This window comes from Erpetoichthys calabaricus, chromosome 2, assembly GCF_900747795.2.
Source record: "Erpetoichthys calabaricus chromosome 2, fErpCal1.3, whole genome shotgun sequence".
NCBI classification, from domain to species: domain Eukaryota; kingdom Metazoa; phylum Chordata; class Cladistia; order Polypteriformes; family Polypteridae; genus Erpetoichthys; species Erpetoichthys calabaricus.
In genome coordinates, this window is record NC_041395.2 from 219,646,151 (window position 1) to 219,672,995 (window position 26,845).

Below are 26,845 nucleotides of genomic sequence, written 5' to 3' on the forward strand. Positions count from 1 at the left end.
ATCACGTCCACTTGCAACTCGTTTTGTGCCCTGGTTAAAGGACACTGTGGCTGTAGATCTTATATGCTTTTCCTCCTTTTTAAATAAAAAGAATCGTGGACTCATTGATGCTGTAATGGTGTCCTGCAGCGGTGTAGCTGTTCCCTTCCTTCAACATATCCAAAACTTTTACCTTTTCTGCAATCATTTGCATCTTCTGTTGGCGCTTGGACACGGCCCCTGAAGCAGGAGCATGTTAATGCTGAATGAGTGAGATGAGACTTCCTGGTTAATGCAGCACTCCGTCGCTGAGCCAATCAGCAGCACACAGGAACTTAACTGCATGCTCTGATTGGGTAGCTTCTCAGCCATCCGCCAATAGCATCTCTTGTATGAAATCAACTGGGCAAACCAACTGAGGAAGCAAGTACCAGAAGTAAAAAGACCCATTGTCCTCAGAAACCCGCGAAGCAGCGAAAAATCCGCGTTATATATTTAGATATGCTTACATATAAAATCCGCGAAAAGTGAGCCGCGAAGTAGCAAGGGATTACTGTATATAAGAGATAAGTAATTTGGCCTCGTGGTATAGTGCTTGTTGCATCTACCTTACCTCCATAAGACTGGCACTGAAGCCAGGCCTGGTCACTGCCTAAATAGAGTTCATGTGTTCTTTCTCTTTCTGTTCTGTGGATATTTAAGGTTATCTTTCCTCATCCAAACAAATTTGCTTTTAAGATTAACTGTCAACTCCAGATGTATGTTGTGGGTATGAGTGTGACATTTGATAGACATAACATCTGAACTTTCAATGGTTGCTTCCTGCTTTACACCTAATGCTCTCAGTGTAGGTAATCCTGATTTAGAAGCTACTCTATAGTTTGTAATCTCTTATGAAAATGTGTCATTGCAGCATTAAATGCCCAACCCAAAGTAAAGGTGTTAAACAAATAGAATACAAGAAAAGTTCTTCATGTCTTTGCCGTACATTTTTATGTCAAAATCCATAATGATCAATACTAAAAATAATTGTAACTGAAAACATTTACTGGATTTTTTTTTTTTAAGTAGTTAAGTTTTTTTTTTTTCTCTTCTTCTGTTTGAAATGTGAAAACTTCCAAGAGATACGTACTTCTTACAAGCACTGTATGTTCTTCGCAGTAGTGTCAAAAGCTCAGTCTACAGATCATACTTAAAATCTATTCGGAGGATTATGCAACTACTAGATTTGTAATATTAAGTTTGCATTATTTATTTAGGAAAGCCAGGGTGGGAAAGCTTTTTCTTTGGTGTGTGTGTGTCTATGGATCTGCTGTAGACTATAAACATAGGTATTCTACTGATTAGGTAACTGAAAGCTTGTCTAAACATGAATAAGTAGCACATTCCTTTAAAAAGGAAATGCTTGAAGCCAAAAGCACTTTTTTTAATGTTCTTATAGTGAGTGACCTTGTCTGTCTGTGATGATGCAGGATAATCAAGTACTTAAAGAGAAAATAAAAACAGTGATAGGTTAAAGCCATGGTAAATATAGTTAACCTTGTGATTCAGTCAGGTGACTAAAGGTATTCTTTTAATGATTTTTATTTCTGAATAGAGGAGTAATTTTGTCAGTGAGATCTCTAGTAAAGACCAAATGGAATCTTTGTTTAGATTGGCAAAAGTGAAAGTATTTCCAGGAAAATTCCTGTTTGCATTAGTGGAAGATGCTCCAGTCTCTGAAAGTTTGCCATGAAGTTTATTTACTGTTTACTTCTGAACTTTATTGCTTTCATAAACCTATTAGTAGGTTTAAAAAATGGTTCAATCATTTTCAAGTACTGTGAACTTTGAAAAATAACATGATCCAAAACATATTAAAAAAACATACAAGTACAAAAAGCTAAGGATGCTTATTTCCGCCAATTAAAAATAATTTTAAAAATTGCGTTACAGGTAGTCCCCAGGTTACGGACACCCGACCTACAACATACGAACGGGGCCGCAACTGCGACGCATGCACCTCAGTAACTGCCGCTCCGTCATCTTCGGCCCAGGGACGCTGGAGGGGGTCGATTTTGCTGCTCGCGCAGTGCAGTGTCCGTCGGGCGGCCCCTCGCTGCAAGCGGTTTCACTGTCGCCCCCTGCTGCAAGTGGTTGTAGCTGAATGGAGGCCATTGAGGGGGTGTGCTGGTGGGGGGGGGGGGGATTTGTTGGGAGGGGGAGGTATGTAGCATTGTAGTGTGCCTCGGATGGCTGCTTGTTGAATGGGGGTGGTGGTGCGGCGGGACACTGCAGGCAACATACTGTAGTGGAGGTGACTGTGATGTGGGCTGGTGATGAACCGCCCCTCGCTGCCCCCATTCATTCTCAATAGGAAGCCTGCTTGTACTGTTACGCACATAGCAGGAATTTGTCTCTTGTCAGTACAAGGTGGTCCAGATTTAATTCTGCAGATCCAGATCGTCTGGATGACTTTGATTTATGCGGGGACGATTCCAGTTTGGCACGAAGACGATTCTTCGTGTTGTCAGTTCATACACTTCTCGATGGTCTGGGATTTTTCAGGTGATTTTCAATGTAATAAACTGAATAAGTTATAGCGTAATGAAAATTGCATAATTAGATCTGGACCACCCTATACATCAAACGTGTTGACGACTGGTGCCTAACCTGCTGTGATAGCGTGTACAGTGCTGTACAGAAAGCTCATCTTAACCTTTTGTCTTCACCCTTCAAGACTATCTCTGAAACACAAATCTGATGCAAGTGCTGGTGCTATAGTAAAGAAGAGAAAAACCATCACCATTGAAAATAAAGTAGAAATAATAAAAAGGTCAGAAAGAGGTGAAACTCCATCATTCATTGCCAGAGCACTTGGTTACAGTCGGTCAACAATAACATTTATTAAAGTAATGTACCTGTTCTGACTTACATACAAATTTCAACCTAAGTACAAACCTACAGTCCCTATCTCATACGTAACCCAGGGACTGCCTGTATTTCACAATCATGTACATTGAACATAAACGTTTAGTTTTAACTGTGTATTTTAGTGTTTATAGATGTTTTGAAGTTTACAGCACTGTGGTGCTGAGACAGCATTTCTGCCTCACACTTCCGAGGACTATTCCTAGTGAATAGATTTCTTCAGCTGTAAAATTGTATTGTGTTTGGAATTACTCTCTAGGTTACTTTATCATTTCCAATGCAATGTTGCTTGGTGACACAAGCTTCCTTGACAGCATAGGGTGAATGGCAGAAACTGTATATGGTGAATCACGGAATACTTACACTGATTCACTCACAAGCTTATGTGCATACTTAAGGTAATATCCCCTACCCTAAGCCTAACCAGGCTAAAGGTTTATTTCAGTTCCAACCCCACCACCCCACCATGTTTAGGATCACATAGAGAAATAGAGTATTATCATAAAGCTAAAGCAGTCATATGCAGAAGTTAAGTAACCTAATAAATTAAAATAAAACCTGTATTTTCAGAAGTTTAAATGTAGATTATATTTGCAAATGTATATAACCTGTTAAAATCCATCCATCCATTTTCCAACCCGCTGAATCCGAACACAGGGTCACGGGGTCTGCTGGAGCCAATCCCAGCCAACACAGGGCACAAGGCAGGAACCAATCCTGGGCAGGGTGCCAACCCACCGCAGACCTGTTAAAATCCCAGTGTTTAAATGTATATTAAAACAGTATTCCCAGAAATAATGACCTTTTAAAGTAGATAAGTTAATTGTGACTACAAAAGACACAACATTACTTTATATAACAATATGTTAATGCATTTATGCAAATAAAAAGCATGTTTTTTTCTCTCCTATTCCCATCAATCCTCCTCCCTGCCCCAAAAAAACACCAAGCAGCAGGGCAGAACCCAGATCACATGCTCCAGGGCAAAGGAGGTATTTCAAGCTCTGACAAGAAGCTTGCAGATGGATCAACAGTGGCACCGGAGGATGCAGCACGATTCTTAAGTTGTTACTGCTCTGGGCATTGTCCTGAAGATGCAAAGAACAACACATGCGAGTGAGCTTAAATCCTTTTTATTTTATGCTGTTTTGTGGGGGGTTTTTTATGTTTTGTGTAGAGGAATATAGTCTGACACTTCACTTAAAATAAACATGCTTATTTATCACTGTTGTCAAAAGTTCATTGTGATCTAGTTTGTTAAATTGCTGCAGACAGTAGACTTCACTCTTTTTTTTCCATTCAGAACAAATGGCCATTGTTTTGCCATAGTGGAAGAGGATGAGCATGGAGAAGCCATTCTGACATCTGGGTGCATGAAGTATGAAGGTTCTGACTTCCAGTGCAAGGTAAATATTGGAGATCAAATGCTACCATGCTACTATCTTGACTTTACTGAAATCTGAAAATTTTGGTATACTTTTCCCATCACATCAAAGTTGAATTTTAGATTATACTAGAAGTTCTTCACACAGAATAGTGGTAAAATGTATGTTACTACCTGACACTTAGGACCTCCTCTTCACAGGAAAAGGAGTGCTTCTGAGTGTATTAATACTAGAATTCCTGAAGCTTACGATTATTTTTCATTGTCCCTGACCTTAAATTTTCCTAACATATGGCTAAAAGCTTGTATCTACTTATCACTGCGCTAAGAGCCTGCTTTTGCAGATGTGTGAATTAGCAGAACGCAGCCTGCTACACACCTCATCCAATCAGATGAAGGCATCGCCCTGCTGCAATTCACACAGTTCAAGTCTGTGTTTAAATGTTTATCTTATGATGTGTTTGTAAGAAATTGTATAGGTAATGGAATATCGTGATTTGAAATACTGTACATTCGTTTCATGTATGTTCAGTGTCTACAATGATCTGTGTAAATACAGAATAACAGAAGAAATGCGAATCTAAAACAGAAAATGTTTTCATATGTTACAGTATAATGTTGACGTGAAGTGTAGAGTGAAGCCCAAATATCCAATAAACACATTCAAAAAAGGTGTAACAAAATAAGTATGTTTTTATTCATGAATAAAACCAAAGAAAAATTGCTTAATTGACCTGTTAGCTTAAGCCCAACTATCAGTCAGTACACAGTAAAAGACTTTCACATATTTGTGCGTTTGCACGTTTCATTTTCAAATAGTTGTCACAGTTATAGCGCTGTTTGTCTCAGATGGTGCCGTGGAAAAGCTACGGTTTAGCAACCCCAAGGTCACAGGTTCAAATCTCACATCGTCCTTGCATTTAGCACTTTGAGTAGTGAGCACCAGTTGTTGTTATTATTATCATTATTATTATCACATAATAAAAACATACATTTGATGTGAGTCTGTAACATCCTGTGTAAATTTATGGTACTTGTAAAAGTTACAGCTGAAGGGTTAAAAGCAGACCTACAAACAGAGCTCAATAATTTCCTCTTTGTTTCTTCTTGAGCAAACAGACACCATAATGTCTATGGTGAATGTTTTCCATGCACGCGGACATTTTTTATTCAGTTTTATTTTTGGATTCTTGAATAAAACTGAATTTGAATTTTATTTTTAATTCAGTATTGTTCTGATTCTTGAATAAAAATGAATTAAAAAACATTAAAAAAAATAGACATTGCGGTGCCTGTTTCCTCAACATGACACCAAGAAGTAATGATTGAGCTCTGTTTGTATGTCTGCTTTTATCCCTTAATTTTTACAAGTACCATAAATATAAACAGGATGTTACAGACTCGCATCAAATGTATGCTTTTATCATGGAATAATAATTGCTGCTCACTACTCAAAGTGCTAAATCCAATTTTTTTCAGTTTTATTCTTGAAAAAAGCATACTTGTTTTGTTACAATTTTTTGTGAAAGTGTTTCTCTGAACATTTAGAATGCCAAGATAAATACTTGATATAATTTTCATGGTGAAATGCATTAAAGCATGTGTTAATCATGTGGGGGCATGGCAGCGTGGAGGTTGCACTGCTGCCTTGCAGCAAGGGTGTCCCGGGTGTACACTGCCTTGCATTTGCATGTTTTTCTGGTGGGTTTACTCGGCGCTTCAGTTTCCTTTCAAAATCATGTAGGATGTGAGGTTTTGGTATGCTATATTGACCCTGCTAGTGTGTGTTTTGCTCGTATTCATCCTGCGATGTACTGGCAACTCGTTCAGGGATGGACACAACCCTGAATGGATGGCTTAATTAAACATGTATAACAAAGATATTTTTAAAGTTCTGAACACTCCGTGGGCTAAGTTTATAACTAGTTTTAATTTCACAAAGACATTTATCGTGTGGTGATTGGTTATGTGGAGAAAGAAAAAGGAAGGATAGAAGTTTGGGTTTTGGTACGTCAGATAGAGACAGCAAGCGTGCAATAAAGAAAGCCTGCTCAGAATAACATCCATTGAATTCTGTGTTCGTCTCTCCGACCACCAGATCACAAACCCAACATTTAAACAATATTTAAGTTAAACCTGTGCGATACCCATTCATACATCCAGTTTTTTGGAGCCTCGTCACACCTGCCATAAAGTTCTCTACACTGAACGTACACCGGGACGCCTTACTGCGAGGGAGCAGCACTACCGCCACACTACCGTGCATGTTTAATACCTGCTTTAATGCATTTCATCATGAAAATGATATCAAGTATTTATCTTAGCATTCTAAATTTTCAGAGAGCAGGAATATCATACAGTGAATGGATTCTGTATGGTGATCGCTGTCTCCTCTTAGTGCGGAGGAAGTCAGTTTAAGAAGCGTAGTGATTAACAACTGGGTCGGGGAACACAACACAAAGCTTTTAATGTGCTACATTAATTTATGACGGGGTTTGAGAAAATCTGGTAAATTAAACAATGATTTTAGGATGAAGTTTAGTTTACGACATTCTACTTTAATTATAAAGTAAACTATGAGAATAGAGTGGAAATGTCGACTTTAATCTCGACATAAACGGCGAGAATAAAACGGAAATGTCGACTTTATTCTCGATGTATAGTTTTGTTTTTTTTCTTCCCCGTGTCCGTATTTTTTTTTCTTCACCGTGGCCCTAATACGATTCCGTAGGGCTATACCACAAATACAATTATAAATGCAAGTTGCAGTTGTATTATTTATGTATATAGCTTAGCTTGAAGCAAGGTCCATATTAATGCAGCTTGCCTAAATGATCAGTTGGTAAAGATGTCATCACCAAGATTGCACTTGTTTTATTTTATTTTAATTTGGTGAATACTGTGTAATGCACCTGGGCTTTTGAAGCCTTGAAGTAATAGTGCAACTATCAGTAATAATACAATTATTTATTTTATTGTTATTATTTATTAGTTTAAATATTATGCAGTTTAATGATGGTAAAGTTGTTTAAAAAGTCACTTTAACGTGTCAGTGGACAGAGATTGTTAACATTAACAGAAAGTGTAGTTGTTTTACAAAAAATATTTATTTATTCCTTTTCTAAGACATGTTCAGTGCAATACAACTTTTGACAAGCACTTCTGGATATTTTCCTAAGTCTAAATACCTCTTTGGATGGTTGAAAATATGTTGTCAAAATTATAATTTAAGTTTTTACAAAATTTGTAAAATAAAAAGGTTCTATATTTTGACTGCATCTGTCATGCAATGTGATTTCCTTCTCTTCATTAGTGCCACCCCCTTGAAAAGTATCACTTAATGGGGCAATGCAAACCTGTATTAATACTTGTGTGCACATTAAAATGTTGTTTTTTTTTTTGTACAATATACAATGCTCTTGACAGTGGAATAGGTTATTCTTAGCCAGTAATTGCAGTGGAAAATGTGTTTAACATCCACTCATGCATGGGAAAAAAATACCATCAAATACTGTGAAACCGGGATAGTTTAGAAAAATACCGTGATATAGAATTTTGGTCATACCGCCCACCCCTACACCAGGGTAATGCCTTCATCTGACTGAACCGGGGGTAGGGGGTGTAGCAGGCTGTGCTCTGCTAAACCACATGTTTGCAAAACAAAAGCAGGCTGTTAGAGGAGTGATGAGGAGCTATGAGCTTTTTGGCGTATGTCAGTAAAATGTTAACGAAAAAAATCGTAAGCTTCAGAGATTCTAGCATTTAAGCCCTTGCAAAGTGTTACTGAAATTAAATGTAAAATTTAAAGAAAAATAGGTAATCTTGCTCAAAGTCTTATTTTTAGAACAGTGATCATTTCACTGATCACACACACCCACCCTCCTCCCTGAACAACGCTCCTGGCAAGTCCCTACAAAATCTCCACTCCCTCACTCCCACCTTCTCAAAACACTTTTATTACTCCAGGTCAAGAATGGATCTCAGTGCAAATAGGTAATTTGCACACATATTTGCCCTAAACAAAAATTGAGGAGGATCTTTTTCTGTTTGTCATAAAATGAGCATTCAGAAAAGAGGAAACACTGTTTTGATGTGATTAGCCATTAAAGATTGAAAATCAAATAAATTTTTTCAACATGCTAAAATATTTAAAATGTCTCAATAATTATTGTAGTTAACATTAACACCTAAATTTGTCGATGTTTTGTTAGGCAGTCGTTTCAGTTCTTTTGAAGTAAAAATGACTTCGATATCATGTTTTGTTCTGGAGATACGGAGGTGAAAATGTCTAGAGAAAATGGCAAATTTTGTCTGTTTTAATTTTCTTAGATTTAGAAAATCTAAAATCTTATTAGCCTATATTCAAAGTTAAACAATAGAATAAAGTGCAGTAGTCTTCATGTGATGCTGTAATAGACAAAATACAGTTTTTTCAGAACATTAGAATATATAAAATAAGAGTTGGTATAATTAACTTTTTTCAGTGAACAAGCTGATGTGCTTTATTTCCATAAATTCAAAATAAAAAAATATTTTGAAAAATAATATAAGTTCAAATGAAAATTTAAAATATTTTAAAACAAAATGAAAGTTCACATGATCCATACTAATAACCATTCTCATCCAAGGCTGTTAAATGAAGCATTTTCATAGTCTATCATAGTCATAATATGTATTATGACATTCAGCTAATGTTGTGTTGCTGAGCAGCATTTCTAGATGTGTTGCATTCACTTCAGAATGGTATTAACTTTGTCACTTGGGATGAGACATACATGTTTGAAAGTGTCTCCTTAATAGCAAATATTTTAATATAAAGTAAAAAAACTGCTTTTTAGAACTGTAAGGAGCAGAAATGCACATTCATTTTCAATAATGCCTTTGTCGAAAATAGTAAAAAATATTTGAAAACAGTATGCTTAAATACCCTGTTTGTGATAGTGCTTTGCATCTTAGTTCTCTGAAGACTAAGATTGCCAGGAGCATTTTATTTTGAACCACAATTAAACCCCATATGTGTAAAAGTACTGCAGTGTTCAATTAGTTGCACTTGAGTAGATCTCATGAACATTGAGTACTTTACCCACAGCCACTAAATGTGTGTATTTTCATTTCAACTCAACATAGAAATCAAAGTGATATTCAGAACGGTGCAGCTGTGCCTCATTTGCACATGATACTGGATAAGCTCAATGCTTTTGGCAATGTTGTCTTTCCTTCTAATGTATTCATGGTCAGCTTTCATGCAACACTGTGCAATTGTTGACAAATAACTCCTGCCATTATTCAGTTAGTGTATACTGATCTTCAGTTAAACTAAACTTTAACTGGGAACTAAATTGCCCTTTGTATGAGTGAGTGTAGACGTGTGCGTGAATATGGTTTGAGTTGGACTGGCACGCCAACCAGCATTACTTTCGATCCTGCTGCCAAGATACGCACTGACTCCTGGCTCTTTCAATTCCTGAAACTGAACTGCTTGATATCTAAAAAAGGGTTGTTGGCAGTTCAATTACATATTTATGTGACTAGTCAATTCAAGTTGATTGTGAAACACCTTATCAAAATGGCACCTAAATATGAAAAATAATTGGATGTTTCCAGGTAACTAATGCAACACATTGTCAAACTTCACAACTTAAGCAGCTAACCATAAGAGACTTATCACTATTGAGGGTTAAACTGGTTCTAAAATTAACTGTTGTATTTTAGTTTTGAGACTATATTTTACTGTGTGATGATTATGATAATAATATACTTTTACATAAAACTGTGATTACAGGTAGAAATTATTTTTGAACTGGCTCATATAATATCTTTTTTTATTTGTGTAAATGTGTTAATATTTTTAATTAATCTAGCAAAGAAATTTCACTATTGGGCCAGTCAGTCCTTTCTGTGGTGATAGGCAAACAATACATACAGCCCTGCAATGGCTAAATGTACAAATATATACTAGAGAATACTAGCAATATACTCTGTATTGAAATTTCATCAATTCAGTTTGTTTGTTTCTTTTGTGTAAATTGTCATTTGAAAAATCATTTCAGTTATCATACCTAAAACATTTATTCCAGTTATTTCAAAGTATATTATACTGTGGTACACAGGGAATTTTCTGCTCTTAGTTTTTACAGTATTATTGCTTATCTCAAGTACCAGTAGAGAGATGTGTAGACAGTTGTCATTGTAATAAATAACTGTATAATGTTGAAATAAATATTTAATATGGCATCTTATTTGATTAATACTTCTTCAGGACTCTCCTCGTGCACAGTCAAGAAGAACAATTGAGTGCTGCCAGACGGACTTTTGCAATCGGTACCTGCAGCCTACATTGCCACCTCCAATTCCGAAAGGTAGTAGTGCTGAACTGTTGCCATCCGACTGAAGTGTATATAGGAAAAGTGTGAATCAGGCTACAAACAGTTACTAGCATGCTTCAAGGATTTCATCTTTGTTGCTTTTCCTCTAATTCCAGACTGCTGTTCTCAATTTCGTAATTCATTATTTATTGAAGAATGCATCTTGTGAGTTTCTGACCCTGAAAAAAGAAAAAACATTTTTACACCTCAGCCAAATAGGCAGTATTTTTAATATTAAGAATTACTGTCACATATTTTTATATGCAGTACTCAAAAGTTTTAATTTGCTTATCATTTTAAGGGAGTTCAGGGAAACGGTCAGTGTGTATTGTCAGCTTCTCTTATATGTCTCCACATTCACTGTGGCGTCCACTCATTTTAATCAAACATTGCAGTGATTTCACAGCTTTAAAAGTTGCATTCTTGTTTACATTAGTGTTTTTAAAGGTCACAGCTCAGCCTAATATTTGATTGTACCGTTTTAATTTTCTGTCCTTGATTTTATTCACCGCCCACTCAGTGCATTATACGGTACATGTTACTTTCTTAAATTTTAACATTTTTAGTAGCCAATAAAAACTGAATGAGCTCTCGCTCATGGCCATCCCTAGCCTATATGGAACTGAATAGTATACAGTAGCACCTCAGTTTGCGTGTAACTTGGTTTACAAGTGTTTTGAAAGACAAGCTAAAATTTTTAATAAATTTTGACTTGATAAACGATAACAATAAACTTGATACGAATAGTATGTATACGCTTTGTCTGCTGAGCTTCATGTGATCACAACTCTCCTATACACAGACACAGCAGTCAGGCAGGGTCGTGGCCAAGTAGTACTATGCCCTGCGCATTTATAATGTTCCTTGTTCCTTGTATCACCTATCGATGGCAGGCGCTTATAGCATGTCCGCGATCTTTTCGGATTCGCTTTTACAGCAAACTGCTACAGCGCTAGGAGACTGCGATTGCTTTAGGACGCTCTTCCGCGTGTCGTCCCATTGGGTGAAATCCCACAAGAGTTTAGAAACTCATACCAGCCATGATTCTTTTCAAAGGTAAAGTGCAGGTTAATTTGTTTTATGTATTTTTACTTTAGATTTTGTATTAATCATTTTTATAGTTTTTGGAATGGTTTTGGGTTGTGGAACGAATCATCTGAGTTTCCATTATTTCTTATGGGGAAATTCAGTTTGATATACGAGTGCTTTAAGCTGCGAGCACATTTCCGGAACAAATTATGCTCGCAAACCGAGGTTCCATAGTTTTGCCTTGTTCCTCTTTACTGTTTGCTCCATCCTTCTAATGTATTTACCAAAGAACCTATAGTATTACAGTAATCCCTCGCTACTTCGCGGTTCACTTATCGTGGATTCACGACTTCGCGGTTTTTTAAACATAGTACATGTAGTAGTATTTCCTAGCCTAAGAATAACAAAACAAGTTCGGTGACTACGTGCGTTGTAGCACGGGCTGTGATTGTCACATGGGAGGGAGATGACAAATCACAGCTTTCCGCTTTCTAATCGGGCCTGTGATTGGTGCTTTGACTGCTGCCTAGATCCCACAGTATCTCCCCTTGTCATTCGCTTCAAGCTTTCTCGCTGAGCGGTTTACTTTACAGTGTGCTGTGTGTGATTTTTTTGTGGATTACTGTATGTTGAACTTCGCTTCAATTTTCACCCCCTGCAATGGCTCCCAAACGTGCTCCTTCTTCCAAGGCTGGTGCTGAGCCTAAGCGACAACGAACAATGATGACGATCGCTGAGAAGGTAAAACTTCTGGATATGTTGAAGGAAGGGAGAACGTACGCGGCTGTGGCCCGCCAATATGGCGTGAACGAATCCACCGTTCACTACATTAAGAAGGAAGAGGCGAACATTAGGAAGACGGCTACCATCACCTTTCAAAAGTCGGCGAAGAGAGTGGTTACGGCTCGTAATAAAACAATTGTCCGTATGGAATCTGCTTTGGCCATATGGATAGCCAACTGCCGAAAGAAAAACATAACATTGGATTCGAACATTATCCAAACAAAGGCTAAGAGCCTGTACGAGACCTTTGCCGCTAAGGAACCAGAAGACGACAGTGGCAACCGCGAAGAAGATGAAGAAGAGGTAGAAGATCCGCAACCAGGGACCTCCAGTGATTCACCACGTAAGAAACTGCAATTTTCTGCTAGCAAAGCGTGGTTTGCAAAGTTTCAGAAACGCTACGGCTTAAAAAGCGTTTCCCTGCAAGGCGAGGCTGCTTCGGCTGACACGATTGCTGCTGAAACTTATGTGAATGAAACGTTCAAGAAGATTACCTCCGAAGGTGGATATTGGCCCGAACAAGTTTTTAATATGGATAAGACGGGCTTGTTTTGGAAAAGAATGCCATCGCGAACTTTCCTGTTCAAAGAGGAAGCAAAAGCCTCTGGCTTTAAAGCATACAAGGATCGTGTGACCCTCGTGATGTGTGGCAATGCTGCTGGATTTTTGTTAAAGCCAGGGTTTATTTACAAGTCGAAAAACCCAAGGATTTTAAAAAACAAAAACAAGAATCTGCTTCCCGTACATTGGATGCACAATGCAAAAGCCTGGATGACGAAGATGCTGACCTCCGACTGGTTCCACCAGTGATTTATCCCGCAAGTGAAGGCGTATCTAGCAGAGAAGGGCATGCCATTCAAAGTCCTTCTCATTATGGATAACGCTGGTGGTCACGCTACTGATCTGTCTTATTCGGGGGTACAGATTGAGTTCCTGCTGCCCAATACGACATCACTAATTCAGCCTATGGATCAGGGGGTTATCAGGGCATTCAAGACCCTATACACGAGGAATGCCTTAGCGAACCTGGTTTCTTCCGTGGATGCCGCCCAAGAAGATGACGATTTCAACTTGAAGGCATACTGGCGGCAGTACACAATTGCTACGTGCCTCCAAAATATCCAAAAGGCATTACAAGAGATGAAGCCTGCCACTGTTAGCGCCAGCTGGAAGAAGTTGTGGCCCGAGGTTGTTTACGAAGACAAAGGATTTACACTTGCCGAAATCCAACACTCGGCAGTACAGAAAGCTGTGCAGTTGGCTGCGATCATTGGAGGTGAGGGCTTTGAAGACATGACTGCGGATGATGTCAACGAGCTACTAGACTGCCACTCCCAGCCGCTAACCGAAGAAGACCTGGAAGAGTTGATAAAGTCGGCGAGTGAAGAAGAAGAAGAAGAGCAGCAAGAAACAGAAGAAGTTGTCTCCCCAACTGGCTTGACTTTGGAATGGCTCGCCGAGATCTGCAGACTGGCTAAGGATCTACAAGAGCGGTCACAGGAATGGGACAACGATATGGTTCGATCAGTCCAATTTTGCAACAAGATCGACGACGTCATGACCGGCTACAAGCTGCTCTTCAACCAGAAAAAGAAGCAGCAGCAGCAACTGCCGATCACAATGTTTTTTCAGCCTCGCAAAAAAGAGCCAGTTCCTACAACTACGGATACACCTTCGAAAACCGTGGAGGGGGTGCCCCGGGAAATGGCACCGCCGTCTGAAGAGACGTAAAATACAGTCATCGGCTGCGCAGTAAAAGTCATCATCATACTTCATCGTCATCATTTTTACTGCGCAGCATATTCATCACCATCATCACGCGGTAAGTGTAAACTTATCTACCGATTTCGTATTGCTATTATATTATTGCTATTGCTATCATATTATCTACCGATTTCATATTGCTATTATATTATTGGTATTGCTTAGCAGTTGTCCCTGTTACTAATAGAGTAAAGGGTGGGTTGTAAACAATACAGGGAGGGTTTAAAAACGTCCAAATACACGTTAAATAATTAAATAAATATGGTGTCCCAACTTCGCGGAAATTCAGTTATCGCGGTCGGCCTTGGAACCTATCTCCCGCGATAAGTGAGGGATTACTGTATAGGCATACTCACATTTTTATTTATCTTTTAAGGCACTTCTCTTAAATCACTAATGTTACATTGACTAATTTGAATTTTCAGTATAGTCATAACTTTTTTTTTTTTTTTTTTTTTTTTTATATGCGCAGACCCATTGTTTGGCAGCGCCCACTGGTTGGCATTTTTGATTTCGGTCACAGTGTGCTGTTTTGCACTACTTGTCTTTGCTCTAATCTGTTACTACAGGTACGAATTTGAATCATTGCAAGCTTTTATTCATTGAATGTTTTCTTGTTTATTCTTTTTTTAAATACAATTTTATACCCTAGTAAATGTTGCTTAATCCAGTTCTGGGAAGCTGCTACATGTCATTTTCATTAATTTTGTTTTTGTCTATATTTCAAAATACTTTATTTTAAGTTTTAAATACAGTATTATGAACTTGCTATCTTTGTTTTTACATCTCTTTCTGCTTATTTTATAGAAGACATGGTAGCAAGATGTAACTTGTAATGTATTTAATGCTTCACACTGTAGATTATAAAAATGACTTTTTTTTATTATGCATCTTTATTGCACTCAAATAATTCTAGTTATGTCAATTCTTTTCTGAGTGCCTTTTTAACTGCTGGATAAACAATTCTCTTTTTAAAAAAAAAAAAAACACCAGAATAATTACTCTTTGGTATATCTGTTTATATATACAAGTGGTGTGTATGTGTCTGAGAGCTGTTCCCTTCCCAGATTTAAATGGCAGTCTGAGAGACGGCGATATAACAGAGATCTGGATCAAGATGAGGCATTCATTCCTGTTGGTGAATCTCTAAAAGACTTAATTGATCAGAGTTCTGGGAGTGGATCTGGACTCCCTCTGCTGGTAAACTACAATACACATCACTTATTTTTTTCCTAAATTTTGCCTAAAGGTCTAAACATTTGTGCTTATACAAGGTATATTTGTTAGTTTCATTTTAGTAATCTTTTGATAAATGTAAATTTAGACTGGTTAGCAAGGTTTTTTAAACTTTTAAATTTAAACCATTGATTATTATATTAACTTAATGACTGTAAAGAATATCATTTAAAAATGAGATGTATTAATAGGTTTAGTACATTAATGTCAGATAATATACAAGTGGCTTATGTATTTTTTATTCATGCAGGTACAACGTACCATTGCAAAACAAATTCAGATGGTGCATCATATTGGAAAGGGCCGCTATGGAGAAGTATGGCTTGGACGCTGGCGAGGAGAAAAGGTTGCAGTGAAGGTGTTTTTTTCCCGGGAAGAGGCCAGTTGGTTCAGGGAGACTGAGATCTACCAGACAGTGCTTATGCGTCATGAAAACATCTTGGGTAGGTTTGAGCATGCCCTAGTCTGATATTATCACCCTATCATTGTCTGAAGGCAGCTGCCAAAATATGGAAATCGAATATTCATTTTAAAAGTTTATCATTGGAAGTCAAACAAAACCACCATAGGTATGCTTAGAAATATTTGTATTTTATATTATTTAATTAGCAACTTATTGATAAAACAGCATAATAATTTTAGCACATATGAAGATGGTTATAAGCATATCCCCGCTTAAAATCATGCCAGTATATCTCTTGGTTTACCTCTTATCTTGATATAATTTTTACAGTGTTCCTCATTATATGCTCATGGTAAAACTATATCTGACCTGATCACTAAACTCAAAACAGTCTGGTGTTATCATCTGCGAGCTATAAAATAATTTTTGAGTTAAACATACTGGAAAATTAAAGACCATATCTGTAAAAGGCTGCTATATGGGTACACAATGAAAATTCTCGTATATTATAGTTATTTTAAAGTATGTTAATATGAGAGTGTTTTTATTTTATTATTATTTGTTTAGTTTTTGCCTGTTTGGTAGTTTCCTAGTGTTAACTTTAGTTTGCTGAGCCTTTCAGTATGTTATCTTTTTATTTGTGTAAACGGAGAGAATTTTTTTTTCTCACCAGAATTGGTTAGCTATTCCCCTTTTATTTAATTAATAAATTTTTTTTGGTTAAACAGGATTTATTGCAGCAGATATTAAGGGTACTGGAGCATTTACGCAGCTGTTACTGATCACAGACTACCATGAGAATGGGTCTCTCTATGATTATCTTAAATTTACCACACTGGACACCAAGTCTCTGCTTAAGCTAGCCTACTCTGCTGCCTGTGGATTGTGCCACCTTCACACTGAGATATATGGCACCCAGGGCAAACCAGCTATTGCCCACCGTGACCTGAAGAGCAAGAATGTCCTCATGAAAAAGAATGGTACATGCTGTATTGCAGACCTTGGGTTAGCAGTTAAATTTAACAGGTATGAAATATCTCAGTTGCACTTTTGGTGAATCATCCTAATAATGTTAGTTTTATAGTATGGTATGAGTTTTGGAGTGAGCACCCTGTGTTCACTGTGGACATTGGGAGGTAGACGTGTTAATAGCTGTAACTAATTTAAATTGTACACATTTTTAGTCATGCTGTGTTAATATATTTGTTGAATTTCTGCATCTAGTGACACAAATGAAGTTGATATCCCTCTAAACACACGTGTTGGCACCAAGCGATACATGGCTCCAGAAGTTTTGGATGAGTCTCTGAATAAAAACCACTTCCAGGCATACATTATGGCAGACATTTACAGCTATGGACTGATTATTTGGGAAATGGCACGTCGCTGTATAACAGGAGGTAAATATCTCTCGTCTGTAACAAATTGTTGAAACATTGTAGCATTTGAGTTTATTTTTTTGTGATCATTCACAAATAAAGAATTTTTAGCCTAATTACTGTAAATTGTTTCCTGTTGCAACCAAATGTAGTTTAAGGGTGTTTGGTGTTAAGAATACCAAGTATATACAGTCCTTAAAAGTGTTTGTTGAGACTCTGAAGTTTGAACATTGTATATGTACTTCTCATATTCCTGCCGATTTAATGAACCATCTGTAGGTTGTTTTTTTTTTGGGTTTTTTTTTTGCAATTTTTTTTTTTTTTTTAAACAACGGTCTACGTTCTAGAAAAGCATAAGTGGCTAGGCTTTTGTTGTGCAAGTTCTAAAATAAATAACACAAATTAAGACTGATTTTTAATCCTTTAATCCTTTTCATTTTCTTTTATTTATTCCTCTTTTCCATCCATCTGCGTTTATTTGAAGGTACAGCATGCATTCATAAGTGGAGTACAGTAATCCCTCGCTACTTCGCGGTTCACTTTTCGCGGATTCACGACTTTGCGGGTTTTTAAATACAAGTGATTTCCCGCCTATCGCGGAAGTTACGTTCCAGACCCATCAGCAACAGGAGAAAATCCGCGATATAGAAAGACCATATAAATAAACATTTTTATAGTTTAAGCCTTAAAATACCCATCCCACATGCTTTAAACACATGTAAACTTATAAAACACACTTTGTTAACACATATGATATGTGGATGTCGGGCTATGGATATGAGTAACATCTCACTATTATAAAACATTTTAACTTCACGCAAGACAAGGCAGTGAGACAGGAAAATAGGTGCTGTACAGGCTTTTAAATTATTGACACGCATAGCGACAAGCAGCACAAAGTCCACTTCTCCTTAGCGTTCATTCAGCTCCCCACCCCCTTGACAATGAAAAGTGGCAGGAGCGTACTGCGCCTCTGGGGAGGGGGGTTTGAGCGAACGTGCGTTCAGCCCTCACACACCCCCACTCCTCCTCCTCCTTCCCAACGCGCAGAGCGACAAGCAGGCATTTTGGCAGAAGCAGCACAAAGTCCATTTCTGCTCAGCGTGAGTTCAGCTGCCCCCCTTCACAAAGCGAATGCAGACACATCGACGTCTGATTGCTGCGTGCAGTGTGCAGTGTTGGTCTGCGGTGTTTAAGAATGTAGAAAGTGTTTAAGAGCATAGGAAGTGTTTATAAGAGTGTGGGAAAGGTTAACAAGAGAGTGAGAAAGGTTTATAAGAGTGTGGGAAGGGTTTATAAAGCCTTAAAATATGTATAAATAATAAAATAAATATAGGTCGCTACTTCGCGGATTTTCACCTATCGCAGGGGGCTCTGGAACGTAACCCCCGCGATAGGTGAGGGATGACTGTAGTTTGTATAAAATAAAATTTTGCTAATACCCAGCATTTAAATCTAGATCTCATTTTTCTATAATTATTAACAATAACAAGACTTAATTTTCTGCCTGATTAAAATCATCAATCATAAATCTTTTTTTTTTTTTTTTTGTTTCATCACATACCCATTACAGATGCCAAATTTTTTCTGAAAGTTGTATCACTTATGGGAAAGTACTTTATATCTAAATGAACATCATATTCTATTTGTATCATTGTTCCTTCATTACATTTTTTCATCTGGCCTGTCAAGCCTGCTGCTTTTGTTTTGTGTCGATGGTCAGTATATTTAGACTTACTTAATAGAATAGTTTAAGCTCAGGACATGGATGGCTGTTGTGTTTTTTTTTTTTTTTTTGTTTGTTTTGGAGGAAGAGAGTCTTTAGTTTTGTCTTAATGCTTATTAAAAGGAATGACCTACATCAATCCTTCAAGCTCTATACTTTCAATGTATGCCTATAAATAAACTCCATGTTAAAATGGTTTTATACCTGGATTTGCATGCAAGCATGCGGTACATGTCACTATGAAATTTCAGCTGACTTACATTCTAGTTGATATAGTAGTAGTATTTAGTCTTTTTAAATAAATGCAACGTTTAAGTTTTTTTTAGATAGAATTACTAAATGATAATGAAATTGTTTGATAACATATATATGTGTATTTTAGTTTATATGTGTTTCTTTGTGTGTGGTCAAAGCAGAGTTGGAGCAGAATGTGCTAGTACAACTTGACATGATTTTATACTATAGAAAGTTAAACATTCCAATGACAATGGCATGAAAAAGAGAATTAACAGATGAAATGAGACAGAGCACTATATTATCCTTTGAAGTGTAGACCTTTTATTTAGAGAAATTGCAAAAATGTATGTTGTCCAATACAATCCAATGGCAATTGGAAACTAGAAGAAACTCAGATAAGAAGAGATCTAGCAGACTCAGTCACAATCCAATCAGAGGTTTCTGAGGGTCATCACCAGCTGTGTGATAGGCACCTCCCAGTACAACAGCTTCAAGCACAACTGAACAGTCGTCAAAAAGAGCAAGTCTCAGTTTCTACTTTGATGAGAAGACTTTGCCCTGCAGGTTTGACAGGATGGGTAGCAGTAAGAAGGTCATTCCTTAAAGGACAAAATAACAAAGTGAGGCTTACTGTGGTCATGAAATACCAGCTGTGGACTACTGCTAACAGGAAGAATGTCTTATGGACTGATGAATCATAAGTTGAAATCTCATCATGCAAGATGTTTTTACATTTTCGAGTTGGTGAAAGGATGGTTGCTCAGTGTGACACCAACTGTCAAATATGAAAAAACTACATTAAAAGAACAAGAAGTTAACTTCAAAACATGGAATGGCCAGCACAGTCGCCAGACTTGTGTCATGAACTAGACAGAAGGGTGAAAGGAAAACAACATACAAATGCAACACATTTGTGGAAACTTCTGCAACACTGTTGCAGAAGATCCTTTGACCAATATTTGATTTCCTTTATAGAAAGAATGGCAAATGTCTGTTTGGCTGTTATATCAGCAAAAGTTGGCTAATTTGATGAAACAAAATTTAGAATACAATTTTGTACACTTACTGATTCCTTGCCTTGTTTTTGTTCTATCCCTTGATTTCATGAAGCATTAAGATATTAAACTCTGTGCATTTCCGTAAAAAAAGTTTTATCAGTATTGTGTATATTGTAGGAGACAAAAAACATTGGAGGGCTAGGGCACCACTGTAATGACCCCGTATGATTTAACAGAAATTGGAACGACGGACAACAAGTTGCGGATAACATTTTTTTCAGACAGGAGCCTAGAAATGAACTGCCTCAAGATGGTCAAACTTCTGGTTATATGGGTTCTAGGCAGAAAGGTGGGAGTCCAGTAGGGTGAATAACGAAAGTGATGTCAGTGGCAGAACGGCCATCAGTGTTCTGAGCACAGTGCCAACACCTGATTTGGCCTGTGTTTACTATCACCAGAGCCCTTCAGCTGTTTCCCATGGGCACGCACATGACTTTCCTCTGTGTATGTGTGTGTGTAAATTATTTTTTTAAGATAGTTTCCACACAGACGACAAGTTAAGCAATAGTGAGTTGTATGTGTTTAATTCCAAGGTTTATATATTTTTTTATGCGCTGTCCAGTAGGTAAGACTGCCTTCAAGTTTTAAGCTAAATATTTTGGATTGTTTTAAAACAAGGAAGGCTATGATAAACCATAGGTTAAAATTAGTCTTATTTGTTGCTTCTAAAATGATTACACTTTCTTCTCTGCTTATAGCTTATCATCCATCCATCCATTTTCCAACCTGCTGAATCCGAACACAGGGTCACAGGGGTCTGCTGGAGCCAATCCCAGCCAACACAAGGCAGGAACCAAATCCCGGGCAGGGTGCCAACGCACCGCAGGACACACACAAACACACCCATACACCAAGCACACACTAGGGCCAATTTAGAATCGCCAATCCACCTAACCTGCATGTCTTTGGACTGTGGGAGGAAACCGGACGCCCGGAGGAAACCCACGCAGACACGGGGAGAACATAAGAAGTTAATTTGTTCTGTCATTTGTTGGTATTGTCAGCATCAAATTGAAGAGATGTGTTAATGATCCTGACAATAATATAGAACACTAAAAAAAAAAAAAAAGTTTATTATGAGTACATACCTGAGCCACCAGCTTTTTACATTAGTCTTTAGTTATGATAAACTGATGCAAGAAATGCCGGTGCTCTTGTTTTACATCTCCCATGTACTTTTACAGGTATCATGCTTTCAGTGTGCTGAAAATTTAAGTATGAAATTTCTTTTTCTAGGTATTGTTGAGGAATACCAGCTACCCTACTATGACATGGTTTCAGCTGATCCATCCTACGAGGATATGCGTGAAGTGGTTTGTGTCAAGTGTCTCCGTCCTGTTGTGTCAAACCGGTGGAATAGTGATGAGGTAATTTTTACACAGTTATTTAGCAGGTAGAAATTTGTACAAATGTAAGAAGTTTCTCCTTTGAGGTTACAGAACAAATTTGAATGTTAAAATTATATTATCTATAGTGTTTGCTTTTTTCCTGTGCAATGTTTTAGGACTGCATTTTCACATAATTGTGACATGTCCTATGGATTTTTTTGAAGTGCTTGCTTAATTTTTCACTCTTAAAATTAAAAATTTTTATAATGGGCTGTAATGCTCAAATAGTTCTTTCTAAATAGTTGTTTTCCATGATCTGAATTCTGGCATTAATTTTGGTGATACAAAATTTGTTACCTCATAGCACAGAATCCCAGTAAGGAGTCTGTCTTTTTGGATTTATCATGCTTGCTTCTATACTCTGAGCTTCCTGTCATACATCAAAGACTTTATTATTAGATTGATTAGTAACTTTGGTTTTGAATAGTGTATTTGTGTAGATGAGTGGGCCTTTCCATAAACTGTCCCATTGATAGTTTCTTTGCTGACTTACCCCTTTATATGCTCAAGTCTTTTGTTCTATCTGCCAGTCTAAAAAGTAAAGGCAGGTATAAATCTGAAAAATGTAGGCAGAGTAGCCACGAATTATTAATTACTCGGGCGTCAAGAAGAAAATATTGGTACAGTACATTTCCAAGAAATACCTTCTGTATTGTCGTTTTCAGATAGATAGATACTTTATTAATCCCAAGGAGAAATCCACATACTCCAGCAGCAGCATATTGATAAAAAAAAACAATATTAAATTAAAGAGTGATAAAAATGCAGGTATAACGGACAATAACTTTGTATAATGTTAACGTTTACCCCCCACCCCCGAGTGGAATTGAAGAGTCGCATAGTGTGGGGGAGGAACAGTCTCCTCAATCTGTCAGTGGAGTAGGACAGTGACAGCAGTGTGTTGCTGAAGCTGCTCCTCTGTTTGGAGATGATAGTGGATGCAGTGGATTCTCCATGATTGACAGGAGCCTGCTCAGCGCCCTTCGCTCTGCCACAGATGTCAAACTGTCCAGCTCCATGCCTACAATAGAGCCTGCCTTCCTCACCAGTTTGTCCAGGCATGAGGCGTTCCTCTTCTTTATGCTGCCTCCCCAGCACACCACCACGTAGAAGGGGGCGCTTGCCACAACCGTCTGATAGAACATCTGCAGCATCTTATTGCAGATGTTGAAGGACGCCAGCCTTCGAAGGAAGTATAGTCGGCTCGGTCCTATCTTGCACAGAGCATCAGTATTGGCGGTCCAGTCCAATTTATCATCCAGCTGCACTCCCAGGTATTTATAGATCTGCACCCTCTGCACACAGTCACCTCTGATAATCACGGGGTCCATGAGGGGTCTGGTCCTCCTAAAATCCACCACCAGCTCCTTGGTTTTGCTGGTGTTCAGTTGTAGGTGGTGTGAGTTGCACCATTTAACAAAGTCCTTGATTAGGTTCCTATACAGTAATCCCTCGCTATATCGCGGATTTTATATGTAAGCATATTTAAATATATATCACAGATTTCTTGCTGGTTCGTGGATTTCTGCGGACAATGGGTCTTTTAATTTCTGGTACATGCTTCCTCAGTTGGTTTGCCCAGTTGATTTCATACAAGGGACGCTATTGGCAGATGGCTGAGAAGCTACCCAACCAGAGCGCGTATTACCTATTAAATAAAACTCCTCAAATATATTGTGAGCACGGGGGCTGTTCGCACCCCTAGAAGATAGGGCCGCTCCTCAAAAAACACTGAAAGATTACCTTCACATTGCTCCCTTCCTTGCTGGGCTTAAATGTGGCTGCTTTGTCAAGCGACATGCTTCCCGCACGGTGCTGCGCATACTTAAAAGCTCGAACGGCACGTATTGATTTTTAATTGTTTTTCTCTGTCTCTCTCACTGTCTCTGACATTCTCTGCTCCTGACGGAGGGGGTGTGAGCAGGGGGGGCTGTTCGCACCACTAGACAATACGGACGCTCCTCTAAAAAAAATGCTGAAAGACTACCTTTACATTGCTCCCTTCCTAGCAGCTGCATTGTCCGGCGGTGCTTCGCATACTTAAAAGCCCAAACAGCCCTATTGATTTCTGATTATTTGCTTTTATCTCTCTCTCTCTGACATTCTCTGCTCCTGACGCACACTCCTTTGAAGAGGAAGATATGTTTGCATTCTTTTAATTGTGAGACGGAACTGTCATCTCTGTCTTGTTATGGAGCACAGTTTAAACTTTTGAAAAAGAGACAAATGTTTGTTTGCAGTGTTTGAATAAAGTTCCTGTCTCTCTACAACCTCCTGTGTTTCTGTGCAAATCTGTGACCCAAGCATGACAGTATAAAAATAACCATATAAACATATGGTTTCTACTTCGTGGATTTTCACCTTTCGCGGAGGGTTCTGGAACGCAACCCTTGCGATCGAGGAGGGATTACTGTACTCTTCCTCCTGCCCACTCCTGATGCAGCCCACGATAGCAGTGTCGTCAGCGAACTTTCGCACGTGGCAGGACTCCGAGTTGTATTGGAAGTCCGATGTATATAGGCTGAACAGGACCAGAGAAAGTACAGTCCCCTGCAGTGCTCCTGTGTTGCTGACCACAATGTCAAACCTGCAGCTCCTGAGACGCACATACTGAGGTCTGTCTTTAAGATAGTCCATGATCCATGCCACCAGATATGAATCTACTCCCATCTCTGTCAGCTTGTCCCTAAGGAGCAGAGGTTGGATGGTGTTGAAGGCGCTAGAGAAGTCCAGAAACATAATTCTTATAGCACCACTGCCTCTGTCCAAGTGGGAGAGGGATCGGTGTACCATATAGATGATGGCATCCTCCACTCCCACCTTCTCCTGGTATGCGAAATGCAGAGGGTCGAGGGCGTGGCAGACCTGTGGCCTCAGGTGGTGAAGCAGTAGCTGCTGCATGGTCTTCATCACATGTGACATCAGAGCGACAGGCTGGAAGTCATTCAGTTCACTAGGACGTGATACCTTTGGGACTGGGGTGATGCAAGATGTTTTCCAAAGCCTGGGGACTCTCCTCTGTTCCAGGCTCAGGTTGAAGATGCACTGTAGAGGACTCCTCAGCTCCAACACACAGGCCTTCAGTAGTCAGGACGATACTCCATCTGAACCCACTGCTTTGCTGGCACAGAGTCTCCTCAGCTCTCTGCTTACCTGGGCTGCTGTAATTGTGGGTTGGGGAAACTCTGTCCTATGCTGGTATCAGCAGAAGGATGGTTGGAGGATGCAGTACTCCTAGGTGAGAGTGAGTTAGGGTGGTCAAACCTGTTAAAGAAGTTGTTCATATGGTTTGCTCTCTCCACGTCTCTCTCGATGGTGGCACCCTACTTCGAGCTGCAGCCAGTGATGATCTTCATCCCATCCCACACTTCCTTCATGCTGTTATTCTGTTACTTCTGCTCCAGCTTTCTCCTGTACTGCTCCTTCGCCGCCCTAAGCTGGACTCAGAGTTCCTTCTGCACACGCTTGAGCTCATGCTGATCACCGCCTTCAAAAGCCCTTTTCTTCTGGTTCAAAGGGCCCTTGATGTCACGTGTAATCCATGGCTTCTTGTTAGCATAGCAGCGTACTGTTCTTACTGGCACTACAATGTCCATACAGAAGTTGATGTAGTCAGCAGTGCAGTCAACAACCTCCTCAATGTTCTCACTGTATGATCCCTGCAGGATATCCCAGTCTGTAGAATTGTACTGTCTTCAGTTTACTTCACATTACTTTGGTGTACTGTAATACCATGTGTACTTCCAAGCTGACATTTTTCTTCGTTAAAGGCCACTCCTGACATAATTTATATTCTGCACATACATCTTCAATTTCAAATAAATATTAGGCTAATGCTTATGTACTGTATTACACATTTTAAAATGAGAACTTCTGGTCATCGTCTCCCCTTTGACTTCAGTTACACAGTATTTCTGTTTTTGCTCCAAACACCTGGATAACCTTTATCGCAGAGGCAGTTGCAGTAATTTATTTCTCACAAAAATATGTGATAGAACCACCCACTAACGCAACAACTTCTATTGTCTTGCAACTCATGTTTATATCTTTATGCCAAAATTAAACACATCTTTTTGGTAGCCATTAGCAGCATCACATGGCATTTGTAGTACCGTGGCACTGTAATGGGTTTCTATAAGCCCACTTACATTTGCCATATTTGTTGCTCCACTCTTTACACAAAAAACACACAGTATGGAAATTACCCATTTACATTATGGGATGTGGCAACCTAATTATTATATCTGGATACATTCTTTAAGCAAGCTTGCACATGTAATGCATTGTTTAAGCTAAGAGTGCATTTGGATTACCTTTACCAAAATGTTCAGGAGAATGGCTTACTTTATTTCTTAATTTAATTTACCCATACCAAAGAAGCGTACAAACTTGGATCTAGAAAAGAACTGCAGCTTTTCATTTCAGTAAGTCTAATTACCATATGCCAAATAGCAAGAGTAAAATGAACCTAAGAACAAACATTGTGTAGTGTAGTTTTGTTTTGTTCACCTAATAAATGTCTGCATGGCAGTATTGTACAATTTAGGTAACTGGCCTTGTTGCAATCTTTCTGATTTGAGGGAAACAATTCTCTCTCGTATGTAGAATAGTGAATTTCTGATGAGAAGTTACCAGTATGAATATAAAATTATTTAGTACCTAATGATGAGATTGGTGTCCACTTATCCGAAATGTCCATTGCAAAACTCACCAGGATAAATTCACTTACACAAATTAAAAAAAAAAATCTACAGCAGTATTCTACAGAAAAACAGGTTTCCACTGAAAGGTTCTTTCACATTCCACAATTGGAAAACATGAAATAAGAATGTTGATGACAATCTGATTGTTATATTGTAAGCAGTACAATTTTGCAACTGTAATACAATCACACCAACAGTGTTGTCTTTGGAATGTCATACTTGTGCTAGGTTAAGTTGTTTTTCATTTGAATATTAAAAAAACGCTGTTCTAGCAGAACGTGGCTATCAAGTTATTTGTTCTGCCATTTTTAACCTATCAGTGAATAGTAAAGCGTTCAAAATTATGCCATTACTATTTTAATCTAGTTCAAAGCATTATCTTCTCTTCAGGCTGCTTTAGTCTTTACTATAGTACAATATTATTATTGTATCCCAAAATAGACGCCACATAAATTGCAATAAAACTAAATAGGTTTAGAATAGCACAACTTTTAGTACTTC

At 38.3% G+C, this 26,845-nt stretch overlaps 1 protein-coding gene across 3 annotated transcripts in view; it reads left to right on the plus strand.

Moving 5' to 3' along the window:
* Positions 1 to 26,845, plus strand: part of bmpr1aa (bone morphogenetic protein receptor, type IAa) — a 246,835-nt gene that overhangs the window by 215,902 nt on the left and 4,088 nt on the right. For 2 of the 3 annotated variants that reach the window (XM_051922671.1, XM_051922672.1), the window contains exons 4-12: positions 3,840 to 4,005; positions 4,193 to 4,295; positions 10,533 to 10,632; positions 14,687 to 14,783; positions 15,282 to 15,414; positions 15,701 to 15,893; positions 16,582 to 16,879; positions 17,078 to 17,253; positions 21,490 to 21,620. In XM_051922671.1, coding sequence (XP_051778631.1) covers positions 3,840 to 4,005; positions 4,193 to 4,295; positions 10,533 to 10,632; positions 14,687 to 14,783; positions 15,282 to 15,414; positions 15,701 to 15,893; positions 16,582 to 16,879; positions 17,078 to 17,253; positions 21,490 to 21,620 — 1,397 coding nt within the window. The remainder of the gene's footprint in view (positions 1 to 3,839; positions 4,006 to 4,192; positions 4,296 to 10,532; positions 10,633 to 14,686; positions 14,784 to 15,281; positions 15,415 to 15,700; positions 15,894 to 16,581; positions 16,880 to 17,077; positions 17,254 to 21,489; positions 21,621 to 26,845) is intronic. The other variant, XM_028795175.2, reaches the window with a different exon arrangement.